At 55.7% G+C, this 19,783-nt stretch overlaps 1 protein-coding gene across 2 annotated transcripts; it reads right to left on the reverse strand.

The window, feature by feature from the left end:
• Positions 1-4,072: 4,072 nt before the first annotated feature.
• LOC139045724 (alpha-1-antiproteinase 2) lies at positions 4,073-14,688 on the reverse strand. 2 transcript variants are annotated; one of them, XM_070514242.1, is made up of 7 exons: positions 14,564-14,688; positions 13,804-13,904; positions 13,465-13,646; positions 8,223-8,881; positions 6,520-6,790; positions 5,208-5,355; positions 4,073-4,372 (listed from the first exon to the last, which is right to left on the reverse strand). In XM_070514242.1, exons 4-7 carry the CDS (start codon positions 8,875-8,877, stop codon positions 4,181-4,183), a joined length of 1,266 nt encoding a protein of 421 aa, XP_070370343.1. In that variant the 5' UTR covers positions 8,878-8,881; positions 13,465-13,646; positions 13,804-13,904; positions 14,564-14,688; the 3' UTR covers positions 4,073-4,180. The 2 variants fall into 2 exon arrangements, with proteins under 2 accessions (XP_070370343.1, XP_070370344.1); XM_070514243.1 differs by lacking the exon at positions 13,465-13,646.
• Positions 14,689-19,783: the final 5,095 nt, after the last annotated feature.

A 19,783-nucleotide genomic window follows, 5' to 3' on the forward strand; every position in this document is an offset into this window, starting at 1 on the left:
GAGTTACCAGGAGGCTGACGATGCAGCCAGTCTATGGCCGCCATCCCTCCCTCCTCCGCTCTTCCCTCTCCTGCTCTTCCCTTCCCTCTTGTGTCCACAGTCAGCTGAGGGGATCGTCTTCCTTAATTTCCCCATCTATTAATATGTCTGTTCATTGGTTCATTCACTCACTAACCATCACATATTGATCACCTACTGCCTCAGAGTTTGCAAAGGTGAAAAGATGTGGTTCCTGCTGTCCAGGAACTCACACCTTGGTGGGAACTCACACCCTGGTGGGAACTCACACCACAGATGCCCTTTCAGATGTCCCGGGAGGGAGGGAGGATAAGGCAGAGGGACGGAGGGGAGGGGTGGGTTTGGGACATAAACAGGAGGCAGCAGCAGCAGATGAGGGTGGACGTTCGGGCTCAGTGTCAGGAAGGCGTGGGCTGCCCCTGGGCCCCCCTGCACGCTGTGCCGGATCCCCATCTCCGGACCTTCTGTTCTGTTCTCTCTGTGGACTCTCCCACCTCCCTAGACAGGCTCGTCCCCATCCTCCTGTGACAGGAGGGAGCAAAGGCTCCAAAGGCAGGTCCACAGCCAGCTGGCGGGGCCCTGCAGATGAGGAAATCTCCTTCAGCAGGGGCATTTCACGGCATCTTTCCTGTTTTCCTCTTCTCTCCAGCCCATCTCAGCTCTGGGGCTCAGGCCCCCATCCTCTCCTCCAACAGCGCCTCCTCGTCCCGAGTGCCAGTCAGGCAGCTGAGACCCAGCTTCCCCAGAGAACTTGCTTCTCCTAAAGTCCTCCCCAGTGGGGGCTGTTCATCCTCCTACATCCCTGACCCTGGGCGCCACGAGAAGGTCCGATTCTCCTGGCCTCCAAACTTCTCCTTCCACAGCAGCCATGTAGCCACCTCCCTGGACAGTCCCCCCTTCTCCCAGCCACATCCCTGACCTCCACAGGCCCATGGATCACCATGTGCATCACAGGAGAAGGGCATGTGGGCCCGACCTTGTCTTCTCTGCACCACTCAGCTTCCTTGTGGATGGCCTTCCGAGCCCCTGGCCCCTTGCTGCCTGTTCAACTCATCTCCAGTGTGACCTTCTCCTTCATTCCTGTCCCCCCACCTATGAGTCATGGCCACACCTGGGACCTTGGTGTCAGGTCTGAGGCCTCTGATGCCGACGCTTCAGCCACAGCTCCCCATCTCCGTTGCCCCCTCCCCACCTGTCCTTGGCCCTCATGGCGCTGCCAGTGTAGACAAATGGAGATGGTGTGGTGTGAGCAGCTTAAGCCTCATGGTCCATCACTTCAGCCACGCTCTTGTCGATACTTTGTGCTAGATAGAATAATGTCCCCAGAGATGCCCGCGTCCCAATCCCCAGGACCTGTGAATGTGTCACCTTGCCTGGCAAAAGGCCTTTCCAGGTGGGATTAAGGTTAAGCATCTTCAGATGGACCGTGAGGTTCAAGCTGGTCCCGCCACAGCATCTCCGCCTGGATTCTCCAGATGGAACGAATGATCAATAATTAATAATAACAGGGTCCTTATTAACGGGGGGGCAGGAGGATCAGAATCAAAGAAGGACATGTGACGATGGAAGCAGAGGTCGGGAGGGACGTGAGGAAGGGGCCAGAGACCCAGAAATGCAGATGGCCTGTCGAAACTGGAGAAGGCCAGGAAAGGCTTCTCTGCTGGAGCCTCAGGAGGAATTCAGCCCTGCATCCGCCTGGATTTCGGATTTCTGATCGCCAGTGCCGTAAGGCAATAAATCTGTGATGTTTGAAGCAACTAAGTTCTAGTAATTCATTATGGAGCCATGAGGAACTAACACAGCCTTCAGCTCCCATTGGTTTATCTTCGTGTCCACCCAGCAAGACTGTAACTCTCCATGAACCTAGCTGTGTGCTTCCCACAGGGGCCACTGAATTTCCCTCTGGGGGCTTTGTACTAGTTGGAATTGGGTCTCTGCCAACCAGAATCCAGACTAATGTAACGACAGGCCATTCTTACGGGCACAATGGCGGCATCTCAGGTGACTGCCCTCGGCTCAGCCTCCTTGGCCCGCCCTGGGCTATCGGGAATGCCACGTGGGGACCACAAACGCTTGCACAAGTCACTTGCTCTGGGCTCTGAGCTTGTTAACCACGCGGGGAGAGCCCCAGCCACTCAGGGGAAGCTCTTCTTGCAGAGCATCGCTTCCTGCGCTGTGGGCTCCCAGCATTCCTCCTCCTTCAAGGAGCAATCTAGCTGCATGAAGGTCCAGCGGGGCCGTCTGGTAGGTAGCATGGGTGATGTGCTGAGGTTTGGAGGAAGAAGGAGAGCCCGGGAAGCCAGCTCTGCCGCTTACTAGCTCCGTGACCTTGAGCAGGACAACTGGCTTCTCGGAGCCTCAGTTTCTTCCTCTGTAGAATGTGCAAATAAGAGAGAGGGCCTCCACTTGCAACCTCACAGCCCTGCTGTGAGGATTAAAGGCGAAAATGCTCTGAGTGCTTACACAGGGAGCTCATGGATGCAAAAGCCATCACCGTCATCCCTCATGTTGGCACCCTGCTCTGCTATCCTCGATAAGCTGTTTTAACTATCTGAAGTGATCCCACACCAACTCCCAACTCAAGGTAGATTATATAACCACGATGAGGCTATGGAGGCTCAGAGATGTATGGCAAGTCACTAAAGTCACACAGCTGGAGAGTGGCAGAGGCTGAACTCGATCCAGGTCTTTAGCCCCTCAGGTCTGGGATTATTGAACGTGCTTGACAATGTCCGTATCCTTAATGGACTTTGTGGAGTTGCAAGTCTCGAGACAGAGAAAACTCAAGAGGACATGAGACACTGGAAAAAGGGAATCGTTAACCATTATTCTGTTATGTGGAGTTGCACACATATGGCCATTTTGACTGAAAAGGTATAAATGTCACAGGACTCAACCTAGTTGTTCAGGTGCACACTCGTGCCCAGGGAGTGGCTTAGGCGGTGATTCCGAGATTTGCGTGGGATGGGGCCATTCTCTCATGGGACCAGCACGTTCCCTGGGAGTTCGGGGAGCTGGCTCCCTCAGGCTGGGGGTCCAGTATCTTCCTGACAGCTGTGGCCCTTCAGCAGGGCGTTGGAGGACGGGAAGGAGCCTGGTGGCCCTTCCTGAAAGGGCTGCTCCCAGCACAGTCTCTGGCTGTGGCCCAGGAGCTGGGCTTTCCCTCCGAAGACCACGGAGAGGGTCCTGGGGCAAGTTGAAATGTGAGCCCATCAGACTCGGCCAGGGGAGGACAGGCAGGGCCAGTGGCGGTCGATGGTCTGTTAGACTTCCTCTCTCTCGACCAAAGAATCGTTAGAATGACTTTCCAGAGCCATGCAGGGCACCCTGGCCACCTGATTAGGGAGGAGAAGTGCACACAGGACAAGTGCCTTGGGGGCCTGAGAGTCCTGGGGGAATTGGAGCAGGTGATGCACGCCAGGTGAGGAGAGCTGTGTGCTGGAGGATTCCTGAGGCAGAGATGAAATGCTGAGGACAGAAGCATGTACTTCCGGTGCAGCCCCACTGGAAAGAGCTCCAGGGAGAATCAGCCAGAGCCACTTGCAGAAAGACCTGTGCGCTGTCGGGGTCCACGCCTGGCTTGGGGAACAATGTGGGATGAGACGGGGAGCCGGTGTCTCCCTTTTGCTGCTGGAGATGTGGCATCTCAAGGTCCCCATGTGAGCTGAAGGCTCTGGGAGCAACAGGGAGGCAGCCTCATGGTCGGGACTGGCTGCCCTGCAGGGTGAGGGCTGTCACGGAGCAGTGCGGGGGTTCCACGAGTATCAGCAGTGCTGGGGGCTCAGCAGGAGGGCCTAGTGGATGCTTGGTGGAGGTGGGAGACTCGGGCTGGTATCTGAGCCCGTGCCATTCCTCCTGGGGGATTCCCAGACTGGGAGGCCTGGAGCTTTTCAGGAAGCTGTGGGTTTCAGCCGACATTTCATCGAGGCTCAGCACAGGACCTGTGTGGGGTAAATGCTTAGTTGACCTGAATACAGTGGACACAGGCAAGGTTGCTGTGACCTGGGTTCCACAGACACCCTGGGGTCGTCAACACAGACTCAGAGCCAAGAAATGAGAGCTTTGCCCGTCACACTGAAGCTTGTGCCAGGTCAACCATTCTTTAATGTGGTCTAGGGCTGGGGACCTGGCCTGGGAGGGGAGGGCTGAACCAGAGAGGCAGTTATTTTTGGGTGGGATCCACCACCTTTCCCACGAAGAGGGGACTCTTGGTGTTTCTATCGTAGATGATTAAGACGAAGGGCCTGTTGAACTTCAGATCTGGGGGTAACGATATGGGCATGATATCCCACATCGTGGTCCCGGCAGCTTCAGTGCCTTTCTCGTCAATGGTCAGCACGGCCTTGTGCAGCGCCTGGAGGGGAGAGGGCACAGAGGCCTGTTCAGAGCAGGGTCGGGAGGTCCCCCACCCCGGCCTGGGAGCAAGGCCCGATGAGGAGGGCGTTCTCGGGTGGGCTCACTCAGGCCTCTCTCATCCACTGGCCTGCATCCCATCCTCGTCCTCACTCTCTGCAGGAGGCCCACGGGCCTCCTTCACCTCCTCCAGCAGCTGCCTGACTCCGCCATGGCGCCCTCACTCCTCCTCCCTTGCCACAGTCCTCAGCCTCCCTGCAAAAAGCCTCACTCTCAGGAGGGAGAGGGGTTTCCTGCACATCTCTTGTTTGTATAGCAGATTTCAAGCTCCTTGGGGACCCAGGCTGAGACGGGGACCTTGTCAGCACCCACTCCACACCAGGCGCTGGGTTGGTGCCCGGTCATTTAGCTGCACTGGTGTCTCTGGTCACCTGCAATTCTCCTGAAGAAATGGCATCTCAGCCGAAGTCCCTGGTTCACTTGGACTCAGTGACTCGCGAGGATCTCCCAGAGTCAGGGGACTCAGGGGCCCAAAGTGCTCGGAAAGCCCTGAGCCTAAGCCTGTCTTTGTAAACACGGGTCCATCGAGGCCAAGAAGGGAAGGCCCTGCACACAGATGGCACAGAGGTCGAGGTGTCTGGCCTGGAGGAGGTCCCTGAGACACCAGGAGCGCTGAGGCCGCCTCCTCCGCTCTGCCCTCTGAGCCCGTCCAATCTGGCTGGAGGTAGCGGCCCTCCTGGGGGGCCCCCCCACCTGCAGGCATGTTTGCCTCCTCAGACCCAACCCTGAGCTGCGGCCCCCACACATCTGCCCCACGGACGCAGGGACAGACTCACCTTGGACACCGTCAAGGGCACTTCCTCAGTGATCCCGGAGAGGTCTGCCTGCCTGCCGAAGACCTTGGTGATGCCCAGCTCAGGCAGGATGCTTGTTAGATCATAAGTTCCAGAAATGGACAATTTGGGCAAATGTACATTGACGAACCTGTCACAAAGGTCAGATAACAGATGAATTTATTTCAGAGCATTGAAAGTGCTCCCTTTCTGAGCCTTTCTCCCACTTAGCCCCCTATGCCCCTGCCCACATGAGGACGTGAGGTCAGCCTGGGTTTATTCTGCTTTAGGCCGCGTACACCTGTGTCAGAGGACATCAGAATCACAGGACCCTCTTGTCCTGCAAAGCCTCTCCAATGCCACCTCCTCTGAGAAGCCCTCCAAGCAGATCCAGGTGTCCTCTGGGAAGCACTTTGCACACTGTCCTGCAGGGTTTGGCCACCCCAGAGTGGGCCTTCTCTGGGCCCGAATCCCAGGGGAACGTGGGGCCTGGTCTGAGGTTCTGAGTGACATCTGTTTGGTGAATGATGAGTGACTGGGGCCTGAGTCAGCTCTCGTTTTCCATGGGGACAAGGTGCCACCCTGCGGATCTGACATGTGGCTGACTGGCACTCAGGCTCTGTCTGGCCTGTTCTGGATCCAGCCCACCTTGTTCTGTTTACTCAGCCTCTGGTGCTGGAACACAGGAGACGGGGGAAGAGGTCCTAAAACATCTATTCATGTTTTTAACCTCACAGTTCTTTGCCTTTTCATTTCTGTTTCATAATGTACATAATAGAACAGTGCAGGAGGCCTGGGCGTTGGATGGATTCAGAGATCTGCACTGTTTGGGCTGCAGCCTCAGGTATCACTTCACTCCAGAGGACCCGGTTCAACCACCCCGATCTAACGTCAGAGGATCCCGACACCCTCAGCATGTGCTGCAGTCCCCAGTCCGGGCCTTTGCTCTCCCGCTCTCAGCAGCTCCCCCTGCCCAGCGTGGACGTTCTAGCCTTTGCTCCACAGCAACTGCTCCCTTTGCCAGGGAACCCTGCCCGTCCTCCTGGTTCTCCCATGGCATGTTGCTCGCCCAGTTTGGGCCCTGGCACCGGAATGGGCAGTGTCAGTGCTGGGGAATGTCCCCAGGAACGGGACGTTCACCTCCTCAGCTGTGGGCCTGTCCCTCTCCCGGAGCCTGAGTGGTGCTACCTGAATGGACGCTGGGTTCTGTCTGGACTCACAAGGTCACGCGATGTGGCTGTGTGCCATGGGATGTGGACCCCCCTTCCAACCTACTGGCCTGACCTCCTGTGGCATCTCAAGGTTTGGAAGTCACCTCGAGTGTCTGTTTCCCAAGAACCTGGCGAGGATCCCCTTGGTGAGGGTGTCCTCCAGGTGCCGCAGCTTCCCCTGGTCAGGCAGGATGAAGAAGGCCGTGGCATTGCCCGCGTAGTCCAACAGCAACATCCAGCTGGAGAGCGCGTCAGAGTACTGGACGTCAAAGCTGCTCAGGTGGTTCATCATAGGCACCCTGACCGTGGTCTTCTCGTCCACGTGGAAGTCCTGCTCTGTCGTATACTCAGGCTCGAAGGGCTTCTCCCATGTGCCTGGAGAGAAGGGAAGGTGGACGTCAGCCAGGGTGGGAAAAGGTCTAGCAGAGGGTAGCAGAATGAAGGAGCCGAGAACCTCTGAGGCGAGACCTCTCTCTGAGCCTCAGCTTCCCTATCTGTAAACGGGGCTAACAGGAACAATCAGAAAACTGACAGACTTTTGCGAGGATAATGCAGGACTTGAGAAGGATCCAGAATATCTATATTATAGAAAGGAAGGGCTGCCCATCTGGCTGTGCAGAGTAAGTGTTTTTACCTGTATATCATGTTTATTTGTTTGCTGGTGGCTTGGGATATTTGAAATGCAAATTATGGGCAAGAGTTGTACTCTGCATCCTCTTGCCTCGGGCTCCCCGCCAATTGTCAGGTGACAGTTCTTATCATCCAGGGAAATCACTCTTGATCTCACCCTAACTTCCTGTTCCTGGACCAGCATGTGAAATGCAGATGCCTGGTCAGCTCCCCCCTGCCACACCAAGAGAAGGTCACCGTCCCGGCAGGTCAGAGTAGACGGGTGGCTCGGGGAGCCCTGAGCCCAAATTTCTGATTGGACAGGAGATGGAGACTGAGGCGGGAGATGGGGTGAGAGCCCCCCCCTAAAGCCCACAGCAGAGCTGAGACATAGAAGTGCTGACTCCAGCTGGGACCTCTCCATCGCCCTATTGCCTGTAGAGCAAGCAGCCAAGAGTGTGCAGGAAGCAGCCCCTGGCCTGGACCCTCCCCTCCCACCCCAGGCTATTCCCATGGGCATTTAAAGTGCCTTAGGATGCCCTCCGGGGCCCACAGGTTCCCGACAGTTTCAACACTCAGGGAGGAGGCAGGCTGACATTCAAGCTTAGCTGAGCACCTGCTAAGAGACTGCCGAGTCCCGTGTTCTTTGTAACGTGTTTAAACCTCACAGGAAGCTGCCACCAAGGGTCTTATGATGTCCAGGTAACAGAGAGGAAACTGGAACCTCCGAGAGGCAAAATGACTTGCCCACAGTCAAACAGCTAAGAAGTGGTAGAGGCAGGATTTGAACCTGGGTCTTTCCGACTCTCAAGCTGTCCCTATTTCCACTAGACGAGAGTTGTCAGAATTGCGTCCCATAAATCTATTCCCTTCATAGCCTCTACTAAAATTTGCTTTTCTGGGTCTCTATCTTAGGAGACATTGCATACTGTACCCCCCCCAGGTGGGAGTTTCCACGCCCTGCAGGACACTAACGGCTCTGGACAGGCTGCAGAGAAGACAATGATTCGCCTGTTGAGTGCACCATTCCCCAACCTTCTTTGCTTGTGGAAAGTTTTTAGTGGTCGTGTGTGGAAAATTGAATAGCACCTCCTAAGATTCCACCCTGCACTGCCTCAAAAAGTTTAAGAAGGGAGTGTTTGGCAATGTTGTTGGCTGTTTCCATGGGAACTAGCTCAGGTTGGTTGTGCAACCTTACCTTTAAAAAAAATGTAATTCACCAGAGCCAAAACTGTGTCTTTGTCAAGATCCTTGACCAAATCCACAATTTTTCCTTGGGTTCCCTTTTCTACATAATCATTGATCTGTTTCTTGGCCTCTTCAGTGTCCCCGAAGTTGATGGAGAAGGCTTCTGAGTGGTACAGGTTCTTGACGTCTTCCAAAAACTTATCCAGTAGCTTTGCACTCTCGTCGATGAACAGCCCATTGCCCGTGGTCAGTTGCAGTTGATTGTCTGAGTGGTTGAGGGCGTTCAGGAGATGCTGGAAGCCATCGTGGATCTGAGCCTCAGCTAGCTCAGTGAGGTTGAAACTGAGGCCCTCCAGGATCTGGGTGTGAGTGTCGCCCTTGGCTCCCAGGGAGAGCAACGCGAAGGCGGTCGCGATGCTGACTGGGGAGAAGAAGATGTTGGTGGTGTTGGACTGATGGGCCACGTGGCGGTACAGGCTGAAGGCGAAGTCAGCCAGGTTCGGGGCAATCTTGTGTTCGGCTGGCTCCTGCAGGTGTTCCTCATCATGTGCAGTTGCATGTGTCTCCTGCACAGCACATCCCTGCAGATCCTCAGCCAGGGAGCTGGGGACCAGGCAGCACAGGCCTGCCAGCAGGAGGAGGCACCATGTGACGGAGGATGGCATTGTCCTGCAAGAGAGAGAAGGGGCACCAAGCCCAATTCAGGCCACACAATGAGTCCCTGGGCCACTGATCAGTACCATGGAGAGCAACCACAGTTTATGAAACACCTACTCTGTGCCAAGCACTGTCCTACATCACCATCATGGAAAGACTCAGAACGGTGCAAAGGCTGTGATGGTGCTTACCGTATGCCAAGCTCCACTCTAGGCACTTTACTGTCTTATCCCATTGTCCTGGTGTCATGGATCCCGGAGGTAGGTCACGTGACAAGTCTCGGTTTACAGATGAGGGCACCAAAGGCCAGGGAGGTGTAAGTCACCTGCCCAAGGTCACAGAGCAGTAAGGCAGCAGGACCAGCATCACACACCCAGGTGGTCTGGGTCTGGAGTCCATGCTCTCCATGGCCTCACTAACATCGGCACTGACCCGAGTTGGGCATGCCACAGCCCCTATTTTACAAAAGAGGAAACTGAGGCACGGGAAGCATAATGTACACATGCACAATTACCCAGGAAGCAGCTCAGATCAGGTTCAGGGATCATTGGGTCTGGCATGGCCCTGGAGGGCTGCTGTTGAACCCTGTTATTTAATGCTCAGAGGAGCCGCTTCCCAGAAAGGAGAGGATGTTGCCCCATGACACAGAGCCAGCACACAGCGGAGCTTTGACGAAACTCAGGCAGAGGCTGTCCCCACTCAACACTAGCAGTGAGCCTCAGTCCCTAGGAGTTCCCTGAGCTGGAAGGCTGCCCTCACGAGGAGTCTGCGGCCTCAGCTACATGACTGCGCTGTGCTCCCTGCAGTCAGCTAAGCTGCTCCTCCTGATCACCATCTGTGCCCCAGCTCTGGGCTCAGCAGTGACGTGGGTGTGAGAGATGCTGGTCTCTCCAGTAAAGTGGGGGCTCGTGTGTGCCTGTTTGGCAGGGGGAGGAGTTGAAAAAGCATCTCTTTTCTCTTCAGACAGATCTGAATTCTAATCTGGGCTCTGCCACTACCAGCTGTGTGACCTAGGACAAGTCATTTAGTCTCTCCGGCCCTCAATTTGCCTTGTATGGAAAGTGAGATTGTTGGGAGAATTCAGTGAAATAGGTCTAGCTACCAAACCTTCCACTGGAAGGACCTGAGGGAGCAGCTGTTTGAGGAAGAGGCTGCTAAGGGCGCAGACTTGAAGCCTTCAGAGGATAAGCCAGAGAGGGAGATGTGTTCCATGGTGGTTGGGGGGAGACAATAGGGAGTGGCGAGGCCTGTGGCTGGACCAGCAAGAACAGGCTCCATCTAGGGATGGTCAAAGTCAATGTCCCCCACAGCAACATGGACCCGCCCTGCCTCGCAGAGCTCCCTTTGCTCCAGGTGTGACCCAGCCTCGGCCACCAGCCTGCAGCCTCCTACATACAACCTGCTCTCCTCACAGATGGGGAAACCGAGTTCCAAGCGGGGGAGAGATGCCTGCAACCACATAGCTAGTTATTACTCACATCACTAAAAACATCATCTTAACAAAACACAAAGACAAAAGAATCCTTGAATTTGGAATATGAAAACCAGAGGGGAAAAAGTTAGAAACAAGAAATTCTGGGTTGCATGTACCCCCGTGGACTTTTAAACGTTTCTTTCCAATCAAGCAACAAAGTAGAGCACAACGCTGGTTTCTTTCCACTTCCTTTTCTCTGGCCCTCATGCCTCTCAATAACCCAAACAGAGCAGATCACACATTTACATAAACATGTGTATGTTTTTCCTAAAGCAGCCAGTGGTTTCAGAGCTGCCGATGGTGCTAAAATTAGTCCTGACTATCCCGTTTCCCTCAGGTTCCTCTTTACTGAACCCGCTGAATCCCGGTACTGTCCTTCTCAGTTTATGGAAATTCCCCGTCTTCGCAGGGCTCAGAGATCAGAAGGGTTTTGGGCCCTCGCAAGGTGGGGACACTAAATATGCGGAGTGGTTTCAGGGCTAGAGGCTGTGGCTTCCGGGCCTGACAGGCCCACTACTGACCGCTTGGCCTTGGGCAAGCACCTTCTGGTCCTGCGGCCTCGCTCTCCCCGACCGTGTAAATTGACGTGCATAAAGACCTACTTGAGGTCCCTGTGCACTGACGCTGGATTCTGAATTAAAGGGGTCTGTGGGTTTGGGGCAGCAACGTGGGCTGAGACTTCCCATGCGGAGGGCTGGGGTGAGGGGTCCCCCCACTACCCGGGGGCTGCTGGCCTCTGAGAAGGCGCAAGGTGGCTGGGGTTGTGATGGAGGGGCGACAGCTGGGGTGAGCACTTGTCCCACTAATCCATCTTCCTGGGCGTTACTTCACCTACTCTGACTTTCTCCTTTTAATGATCTGAGGCCCAGAGAGGGTCAGGGGCTTGCCAAGGCCACACAGTGAGGCAGTGACAAAGCTGGAACAAGTCTTAGTTTTCCCCTACTTGAGATGTAGACCGAGACTGCCATCTCTTCAGGTCTCAGACTCTAGGAATGTCAGAATTGGGCCCTGAGGGACGCTGAGGACGGCCTTGAGCCTCCCGTTGGCTTCGTTTTGCCTCCCAATCGGTTCCTTACAACTTCAGGGGCTCAAGAGTCTCTTCTCTTCTCACCCTTCTACCAAAGGCAGCACCCTACACCCCCAAAGCCTCGTGTCTGGAAGCCGACGGGACATGAGGAAGCAGATGGCGAACGAGGTATACGGGCCAAGCTTCAAAGCTAAAGGATGAAGCCGTCACAGCGCCACGCGCAGGGTCCGCGGCAGGCGGGCGCAGTCTTCGGCAGCGAGGGGAGGGTGAAGTGAGCCACGGCTTTGCCTATTCTCACACCTTTTCCACCCAGGAACATAGAAGGAGCGACCAGGAGCAACCCAGCGGGGTCCAGGGAGATCATTGGGCACAAGGTCACAACCTGCTGAAAACTGGCGCTAAGAAGCCCAGGTGTGACCCAGGTCTGCCATGGGCAGGGGGCTTCACTTCTTTGGGCCTCGGCTTGCTGCCTGGAAAGTGGAGAAAAGAACCTCTTGCGGGGCCGACGTGAGGAACCAACACGGTGATGGGCGGCGGACACGCACCAGGTGTGAAAGCCCTCCCTGCTCCTGCACGCGGGCAGAGCTCACCCTTGAGAACTGGCAGATTTCCTCCCGGCGAGCCGCCACCTTGCACAGACCAGAGAAGGGCCCCTGCTCAGCACAGAACTGCCTCTGAGTTCGGAAAATATAAAATTCAGTTCTCCAGGATTGATTTATTGCCTGTTAGCTGCCAATCCCTATGCCCGGCTAACGCCAGCATCAGCATCACTGTCATCTTCACACTTAGGAACAGCAGGGGCTGCATACGCACTGTCTCAGCCACTCTCCCCTCGAAGCTTACCCTGTGAGGTGGGCATTATTGTTAGCCCTGTTTCATGGATGGAGAAACTGAGGCCTTCGGAGTTTGAGTGACTTACCGAAAACCACAGAGCTAGTTGCTTATGGAACTGGGATGTAAGCCCAGGCATTTCGATTCTAGAACCCGCCATTTAGCCCTTCTCTGTGTATAAAGCTGAATCCAGAGGGCTCGAAACAGAAAACCTCAAAGGTGGCCTGAGTGAATGAAAAGGGGCAGCGTCGCCCTGTGGCTAAGATCAGGCGCCATGAGGCCAGAAGGCCCGAGTTCGATTTGCTATCAGCTGTGTGACCTTGGACAAATTACTTAACCTCTGTGAATGTCAGTTTCCTGGAGATGATAAGGCTGCACTTCCCCACAGAGCTATTGTGCAAATACATGCAAAGTGCCAAGAAATGCGGGGCGCACAGTCAGCTCTCCGGAAGCATCAGTTGTCATGGATATTCCTGTGGATATTTCAGAGCACTATAAGGTTTCCTCACCCACCATAGAGTCATCTTTGTAGGCCCTGTCTCCAAAAACCAACAACAGAAAAATCCTATCCTCCCAATGCCCCAGAGGTCAAGACTGGCGGGGATGGAGTGAGGGGAAAAAAGCAAAAGTTCTCTAGGTTTCTCCAAAGAAGACAGATAGGTTGAGCAATCATCTAGGGTCACTCAGCATCAGAGAAGCCTGGAGGCCAGCCCGGACTTTCCACTCCCCAACTGAGACCGGAGAGAATCATGTTGACAGTAGGAACGGGATGCAGAGCATGGGTGCTGGAACTAGGTGGCCTGAGTTTGAATCCCGGCTGGTGCATAAATTGGGGCAAGTTCCGAACGTCTCTGTCCCCAGTTTCCTCATCTGTAAAATGGGAACATGCACGGTAACCGCCTCTGAAGGTTGCTGTGGGGCCCAATGCCTGACTGCGTGCAAGGAGCTGAGAAGCCGCCTGGCTGGAGCCAGGGCTCAGGAGCCAGCATGCAGCCCCGACGACAGCGCCCTGCCCTGGGCTTCCCAACGCCCTGACTCCCACAGGCCCCTCGTGTGCAGTGAGGCCCATTGCGACCCCTCCATGCCGAGGCCGGGTGCGGTTCTGCTCAGGGCATCTGCAGAGGCTGGAGGCCCATTGAGCGGCTGAACCTGGGCTCCTGGTGGGGCCTGGCTTCACCACCTGGTCCCTACAGGAGCCTGGTCCTCACTGCCCCTCCCTGGGCCTCATCCTTCTCATCTATAGAAGGGGAGAAAGATACTCACCCAAGCGGTAGGGGAGGTGGTGCAGCCTACAGGAGACAACCCGCAAAAATGACTCAGGAGCTGTGCCGACTGAAAGGTGCTCCTTCCTGGGGCCCCAGGGTGCCAGGGCCAGACATCCACTTCCACTCGTGCTCACAGAGGACACTTTATCCACCAGTAGGGATTGGGGGGCCCTGGGCAGGCTTGGGGAGCGGGAAAGGACCTCTAAGGCTGCTGTTCCTATGACAATGGGAGACCCAGCCCCGGCCCACTCCGTCCTCCTGCATCCCAGGCCTGCCTGGGCAGCACAGGGATGTGGGGGTCTCTGTGGAGGCTCTGGCCAGTGGAAGGCATACTTACGATTCACTGTCCCACGTCAGTGCTGGTGACTGAGGCTGAGGTTACAGAACCCCGTCCTCGTCCGTATTTAAGCAGTGGGCCCAGAGCGACAACAGGGGAGGCTGTTGGTGAATATTAACCAGTTCTCCGATGAGCAAACAGGGACTAAGTCCGTTGGCTGGACACTGAGCTGCCCGCCCACGCTGCCCGTATGTGCTGTGCCTGGGCAGCAGCCAGCCCTGCTCCGTATTCCAAAGGCAGACATTGTGCCCAGCTCCTGAACCGCAGAGTCCTGGGCCCAAGGTGGGGTGTCATGACTCAGCCCCTCTTTGGCTCGGCAGTACTGTGCTGGCCTACACTCCCACTGGGAATTCTCAGTGGCTGCCCCACGAGGAGCAAGAGCTACCCTTTCCTGGGCCACCTTGAAATCCCTACTGCCGAAGATGTTACCTGTGGGCTGGGGTCGGGGGGTGTTGGAGGAGGTTCTGAGCCCATTTAGCACATGGGGAAGTTGAGGGCCAAGTATAAAAGCTGCTCATCTCAAGTCACCAAGCCAGTCTCAAATACAAAAACTCCCTGGACTTCCCCTAGGAGGAGAGGGGTCAGGACTGATGCTGACACTGCCACTTTAGGCTGACACGGGCGGCCGTGGGCACAGGTCAGGGGTCAGAGAGTAAATCTAGAAAGAAGCGCTGTGCTGCCTTAGGCAAGCTGCATCATTCCTCTCCCTGTGCCTCAGTTCCCCCGTCTGTACATTGGCCTCCCTCCTTGCCCCCTCTACCTCCAATTGCAGGCTCTGTGGTGGTGGCCACGCCTCCTGCTGCAGCCCACCCCCTCCTCCTGCTTCAGTGGGCCTCTGAGGCCTCCGAGGGCTCCAGGGCCTGCAGCCCTGAGCACAGCGACAAGTCTCTGCCCGCCCCGCCCAGGAGGAAGGAGGCTCCTGGTGGTGGAGGCAGCAGGTGCGGGAGGGGTGGGGAACTGGAGCAGGAAGCTGCCTTGCACAAACTGCCAGCAGTCAGCCAGAAGTCCGATGGCCCTTCCCGTCCTGGGCTGTCCAGTATGTCACCTGCTGTTCCTGCTGAGTCCCTCCTGTGTGACCCAGGACAAGCCACCGAGTTCCTCTGAGCCTCTGTAAGAGCGATTAATGAAGAAGACACGCATTGCCCTCCTGGCCCCGGGCCTGGCACCAGCATCTTGACAGGTTTCCAGGGCCAATTCTGGAGGGAAGAGGGCTGCGCCACCTCTGAAATGTCCAACAGCAGCCGGAGGCTGGGAAGGGTGTGCATATATAGGAGAGGTGTGTGTCACGGACCCTGGCTGGGGGCAGAAGGGGAGGGAGACATCCCCGTGGGACTGAGCCGTGTGAAGGAGAAGTGAAGACAGCACACCCAGCTGGAGGAGCGGGAAGAAGTGAGGGCCTCTCCCTGTCCATTTTCTCACAACTCCTGTAAGTTAGCCGGATGTCCCAGGTCTTCTCGTCCAGGGGAGGAACCCAGTTTGCACCATTCGTTTGCCTCCCTCTGGCGTCTTGCGAATCTGCCAGCTTGCAACATCTTAGTGGACGCTCCTCCCTCCTGCACACAACCCCCAGGGCCGCTTCCTGTGTGTGGTTCGGTTCTCGCTTTTTCTGAAACTAGCTGGCTTCTTCACAGCTTCTCAGTTCCACTCCTCATCCTTTCTGGGATGGAGAAAAAGAAGGCAAATCTGTGCTTCATAAAAGTGACAATACAGCTGATAGAAGGAATCAATGACATCTATAGCTTCATCTCTCACTTCGGAAAGTATGTAAGGAATGGTTTCTACACACAGTTTCTACGCTTTTTCAAGCTTTACCTTTTTTAATTTATGGGTCTTATGGCCGTTATGGACTTTCCGCCTTTGGGAGACTCACCTGTCATGGAACTATAACGAGTATTTCCTTTTGGATGGTCAACTTGTCCCACTTTGGCCACGGGAGCCCCTTGAAGTTGTCTCCTTTCTCCTTTCGGCAGCCCTTGCTGACATTTCAGAAGCACACACTGGCTTTCTGGCAATGACACCACGGCCCAGGCCCATCTTCACTTTCTCCTGCCCCAAGACATGGTGTCTGGAAGAAGGAGAGAGCAGGAGGTGGCACCGCTGGTTCCGGGAGCCAGGGGCCGGGCAGGACTCGCCCCTGCCAGGCAGAGGGAGACCCCTCAAGACCTTGGCCTTGCTGGTCGGAAGTCCGAGCCCTGCGTGGGTGGCTCAGATAACAGGGAGCGACAGCCTCTTCCAACTCGCCCTTTGTGAACACAGGCCTTGGGTAGCAATGGTTCGATTCTCCCTGTCGTCTCCGTGTTGCTGACTTTAAGCATCTGTTTGCTTGGTTTTACTGAGCCTCTCGCTGCTTACAGTTTACAATACAAACCCCCAAACTGACCCCAATGTGTGGCCTCTCAGCACCTGCAGGCATCGTAGCTGCTACTTCTCAAGCACTCACTGTCGGCCAGGCTCTGTTCTAATCCTGTGTGTTGGGTACCATTATTGCTCCCCTTAGTACAGACGGGGAAACGGAGGCACAGAGAGTTACCAGGAGGCTGACGATGCAGCCAGTCTATGGCCGCCATCCCTCCCTCCTCCGCTCTTCCCTCTCCTGCTCTTCCCTTCCCTCTTGTGTCCACAGTCAGCTGAGGGGATCGTCTTCCTTAATTTCCCCATCTATTAATATGTCTGTTCATTGGTTCATTCACTCACTAACCATCACATATTGATCACCTACTGCCTCAGAGTTTGCAAAGGTGAAAAGATGTGGTTCCTGCTGTCCAGGAACTCACACCTTGGTGGGAACTCACACCCTGGTGGGAACTCACACCACAGATGCCCTTTCAGATGTCCCGGGAGGGAGGGAGGATAAGGCAGAGGGACGGAGGGGAGGGGTGGGTTTGGGACATAAACAGGAGGCAGCAGCAGCAGATGAGGGTGGACGTTCGGGCTCAGTGTCAGGAAGGCGTGGGCTGCCCCTGGGCCCCCCTGCACGCTGTGCCGGATCCCCATCTCCGGACCTTCTGTTCTGTTCTCTCTGTGGACTCTCCCACCTCCCTAGACAGGCTCGTCCCCATCCTCCTGTGACAGGAGGGAGCAAAGGCTCCAAAGGCAGGTCCACAGCCAGCTGGCGGGGCCCTGCAGATGAGGAAATCTCCTTCAGCAGGGGCATTTCACGGCATCTTTCCTGTTTTCCTCTTCTCTCCAGCCCATCTCAGCTCTGGGGCTCAGGCCCCCATCCTCTCCTCCAACAGCGCCTCCTCGTCCCGAGTGCCAGTCAGGCAGCTGAGACCCAGCTTCCCCAGAGAACTTGCTTCTCCTAAAGTCCTCCCCAGTGGGGGCTGTTCATCCTCCTACATCCCTGACCCTGGGCGCCACGAGAAGGTCCGATTCTCCTGGCCTCCAAACTTCTCCTTCCACAGCAGCCATGTAGCCACCTCCCTGGACAGTCCCCCCTTCTCCCAGCCACATCCCTGACCTCCACAGGCCCATGGATCACCATGTGCATCACAGGAGAAGGGCATGTGGGCCCGACCTGGTCTTCTCTGCACCACTCAGCTTCCTTGTGGATGGCCTTCCGAGCCCCTGGCCCCTTGCTGCCTGTTCAACTCATCTCCAGTGTGACCTTCTCCTTCATTCCTGTCCCCCCACCTATGAGTCATGGCCACACCTGGGACCTTGGTGTCAGGTCTGAGGCCTCTGATGCCGACGCTTCAGCCACAGCTCCCCATCTCCGTTGCCCCCTCCCCACCTGTCCTTGGCCCTCATGGCGCTGCCAGTGTAGACAAATGGAGATGGTGTGGTGTGAGCAGCTTAAGCCTCATGGTCCATCACTTCAGCCACGCTCTTGTCGATACTTTGTGCTAGATAGAATAATGTCCCCAGAGATGCCCGCGTCCCAATCCCCAGGACCTGTGAATGTGTCACCTTGCCTGGCAAAAGGCCTTTCCAGGTGGGATTAAGGTTAAGCATCTTCAGATGGACCGTGAGGTTCAAGCTGGTCCCGCCACAGCATCTCCGCCTGGATTCTCCAGATGGAACGAATGATCAATAATTAATAATAACAGGGTCCTTATTAATGGGGGGGCAGGAGGATCAGAGTCAAAGAAGGACATGTGACGATGGAAGCAGAGGTCGGGAGGGACGTGAGGAAGGGGCCAGAGACCCAGAAATGCAGACGGCCTTTCGAAGCTGGAGAAGGCCAGGAAAGGCTTCTCTGCTGGAGCCTCAGGAGGAATTCAGCCCTGCATCCGCCTGGATTTCGGATTTCTGATCGCCAGTGCCGTAAGGCAATAAATCTGTGATGTTTGAAGCAACTAAGTTCTAGTAATTCATTATGGAGCCATGAGGAACTAACACAGCCTTCAGCTCCCATTGGTTTATCTTCGTGTCCACCCAGCAAGACTGTAACTCTCCATGAACCTAGCTGTGTGCTTCCCACAGGGGCCACTGAATTTCCCTCTGGGGGCTTTGTACTAGTTGGAATTGGGTCTCTGCCAACCAGAATCCAGACTAATGTAACGACAGGCCATTCTTACGGGCACAATGGCGGCATCTCAGGTGACTGCCCTCGGCTCAGCCTCCTTGGCCCGCCCTGGGCTATCGGGAATGCCACGTGGGGACCACAAACGCTTGCACAAGTCACTTGCTCTGGGCTCTGAGCTTGTTAACCACGCGGGGAGAGCCCCAGCCACTCAGGGGAAGCTCTTCTTGCAGAGTATCGCTGCCTGCGCTGTGGGCTCCCAGCATTCCTCCTCCTTCAAGGAGCAATCTAGCTGCATGAAGGTCCAGTGGGGCCGTGTGGTAGGTAGCATGGGTGATGTGCTGAGGTTTGGAGGAAGAAGGAGAGCCCGGGAAGCCAGCTCTGCCGCTTACTAGCTCCGTGACCTTGAGCAGGACAACTGGCTTCTCGGAGCCTCAGTTTCTTCCTCTGTAGAATGTGCAAATAAGAGAGAGGGCCTCCACTTGCAACCTCACAGCCCTGCTGTGAGGATTAAAGGCGAAAATGCTCTGAGTGCTTACACAGGGAGCTCATGGATGCAAAAGCCATCACCGTCATCCCTCATGTTGGCACCCTGCTCTGCTATCCTCGATAAGCTGTTTTAACTATCTGAAGTGATCCCACACCAACTCCCAACTCAAGGTAGATTATGTAACCACGATGAGGCTATGGAGGCTCAGAGATGTATGGCAAGTCACTAAAGTCACACAGCTGGAGAGTGGCAGAGGCTGAACTCGATCCAGGTCTTTAGCCCCTCAGGTCTGGGATTATTGAACGTGCCTGATGATGTCCGTATCCTTAATGACTTTGTGGAATTGGAAGTCTTGAGGCAGAGAAAACTCAAGAGGACATGAGACACTGGAAAAAGGGAATCTTTAACCATTATACTGTTATGTGGAGTTGCACACATATGGCCATTTTGACTGAAAAGGTATAAATCTCATAGGACTCAACCTAGTTGTTCAGGTGCACACTCGTGCCCAGGGAGTGGCTTAGGCGGTGATTCCTAGATTTGCGTGGGATGGGGCCATTCTCTCATGGGACCAGCACGTTCCCTGGGAGTTCGGGGAGCTGGCTCCCTCAGGCTGGGGGTCCAGTATCTTCCTGACAGCTGTGGCCCTTCAGCAGGGCGTTGGAGGACGGGAAGGAGCCTGGTGGCCCTTCCTGAAAGGGCTGCTCCCAGCACAGTCTCTGGCTGTGGCCCAGGAGCTGGGCTTTCCCTCCGAAGACCACGGAGAGGGTCCTGGGGCAAGTTGAAATGTGAGCCCATCAGACTCGGCCAGGGGAGGGTGGGCAGGGCCAGAGGCGGTCGATGGTCTGTTAGACTTCCTCTCTCTCGACCAAAGAATCGTTAGAATGACTTTCCAGAGCCATGCAGGGCACCCTGGCCACCTGATTAGGGAGGAGAAGTGCACACAGGACAAGTGCCTTGGGGGCCTGAGAGTCCTGGGGGAATTGGAGCAGGTGATGCACGCCAGGTGAGGAGAGCTGTGTGCT

This window comes from Equus asinus, chromosome 7, assembly GCF_041296235.1.
Source record: "Equus asinus isolate D_3611 breed Donkey chromosome 7, EquAss-T2T_v2, whole genome shotgun sequence".
Classification (NCBI taxonomy): Eukaryota; Metazoa; Chordata; class Mammalia; order Perissodactyla; family Equidae; genus Equus; species Equus asinus.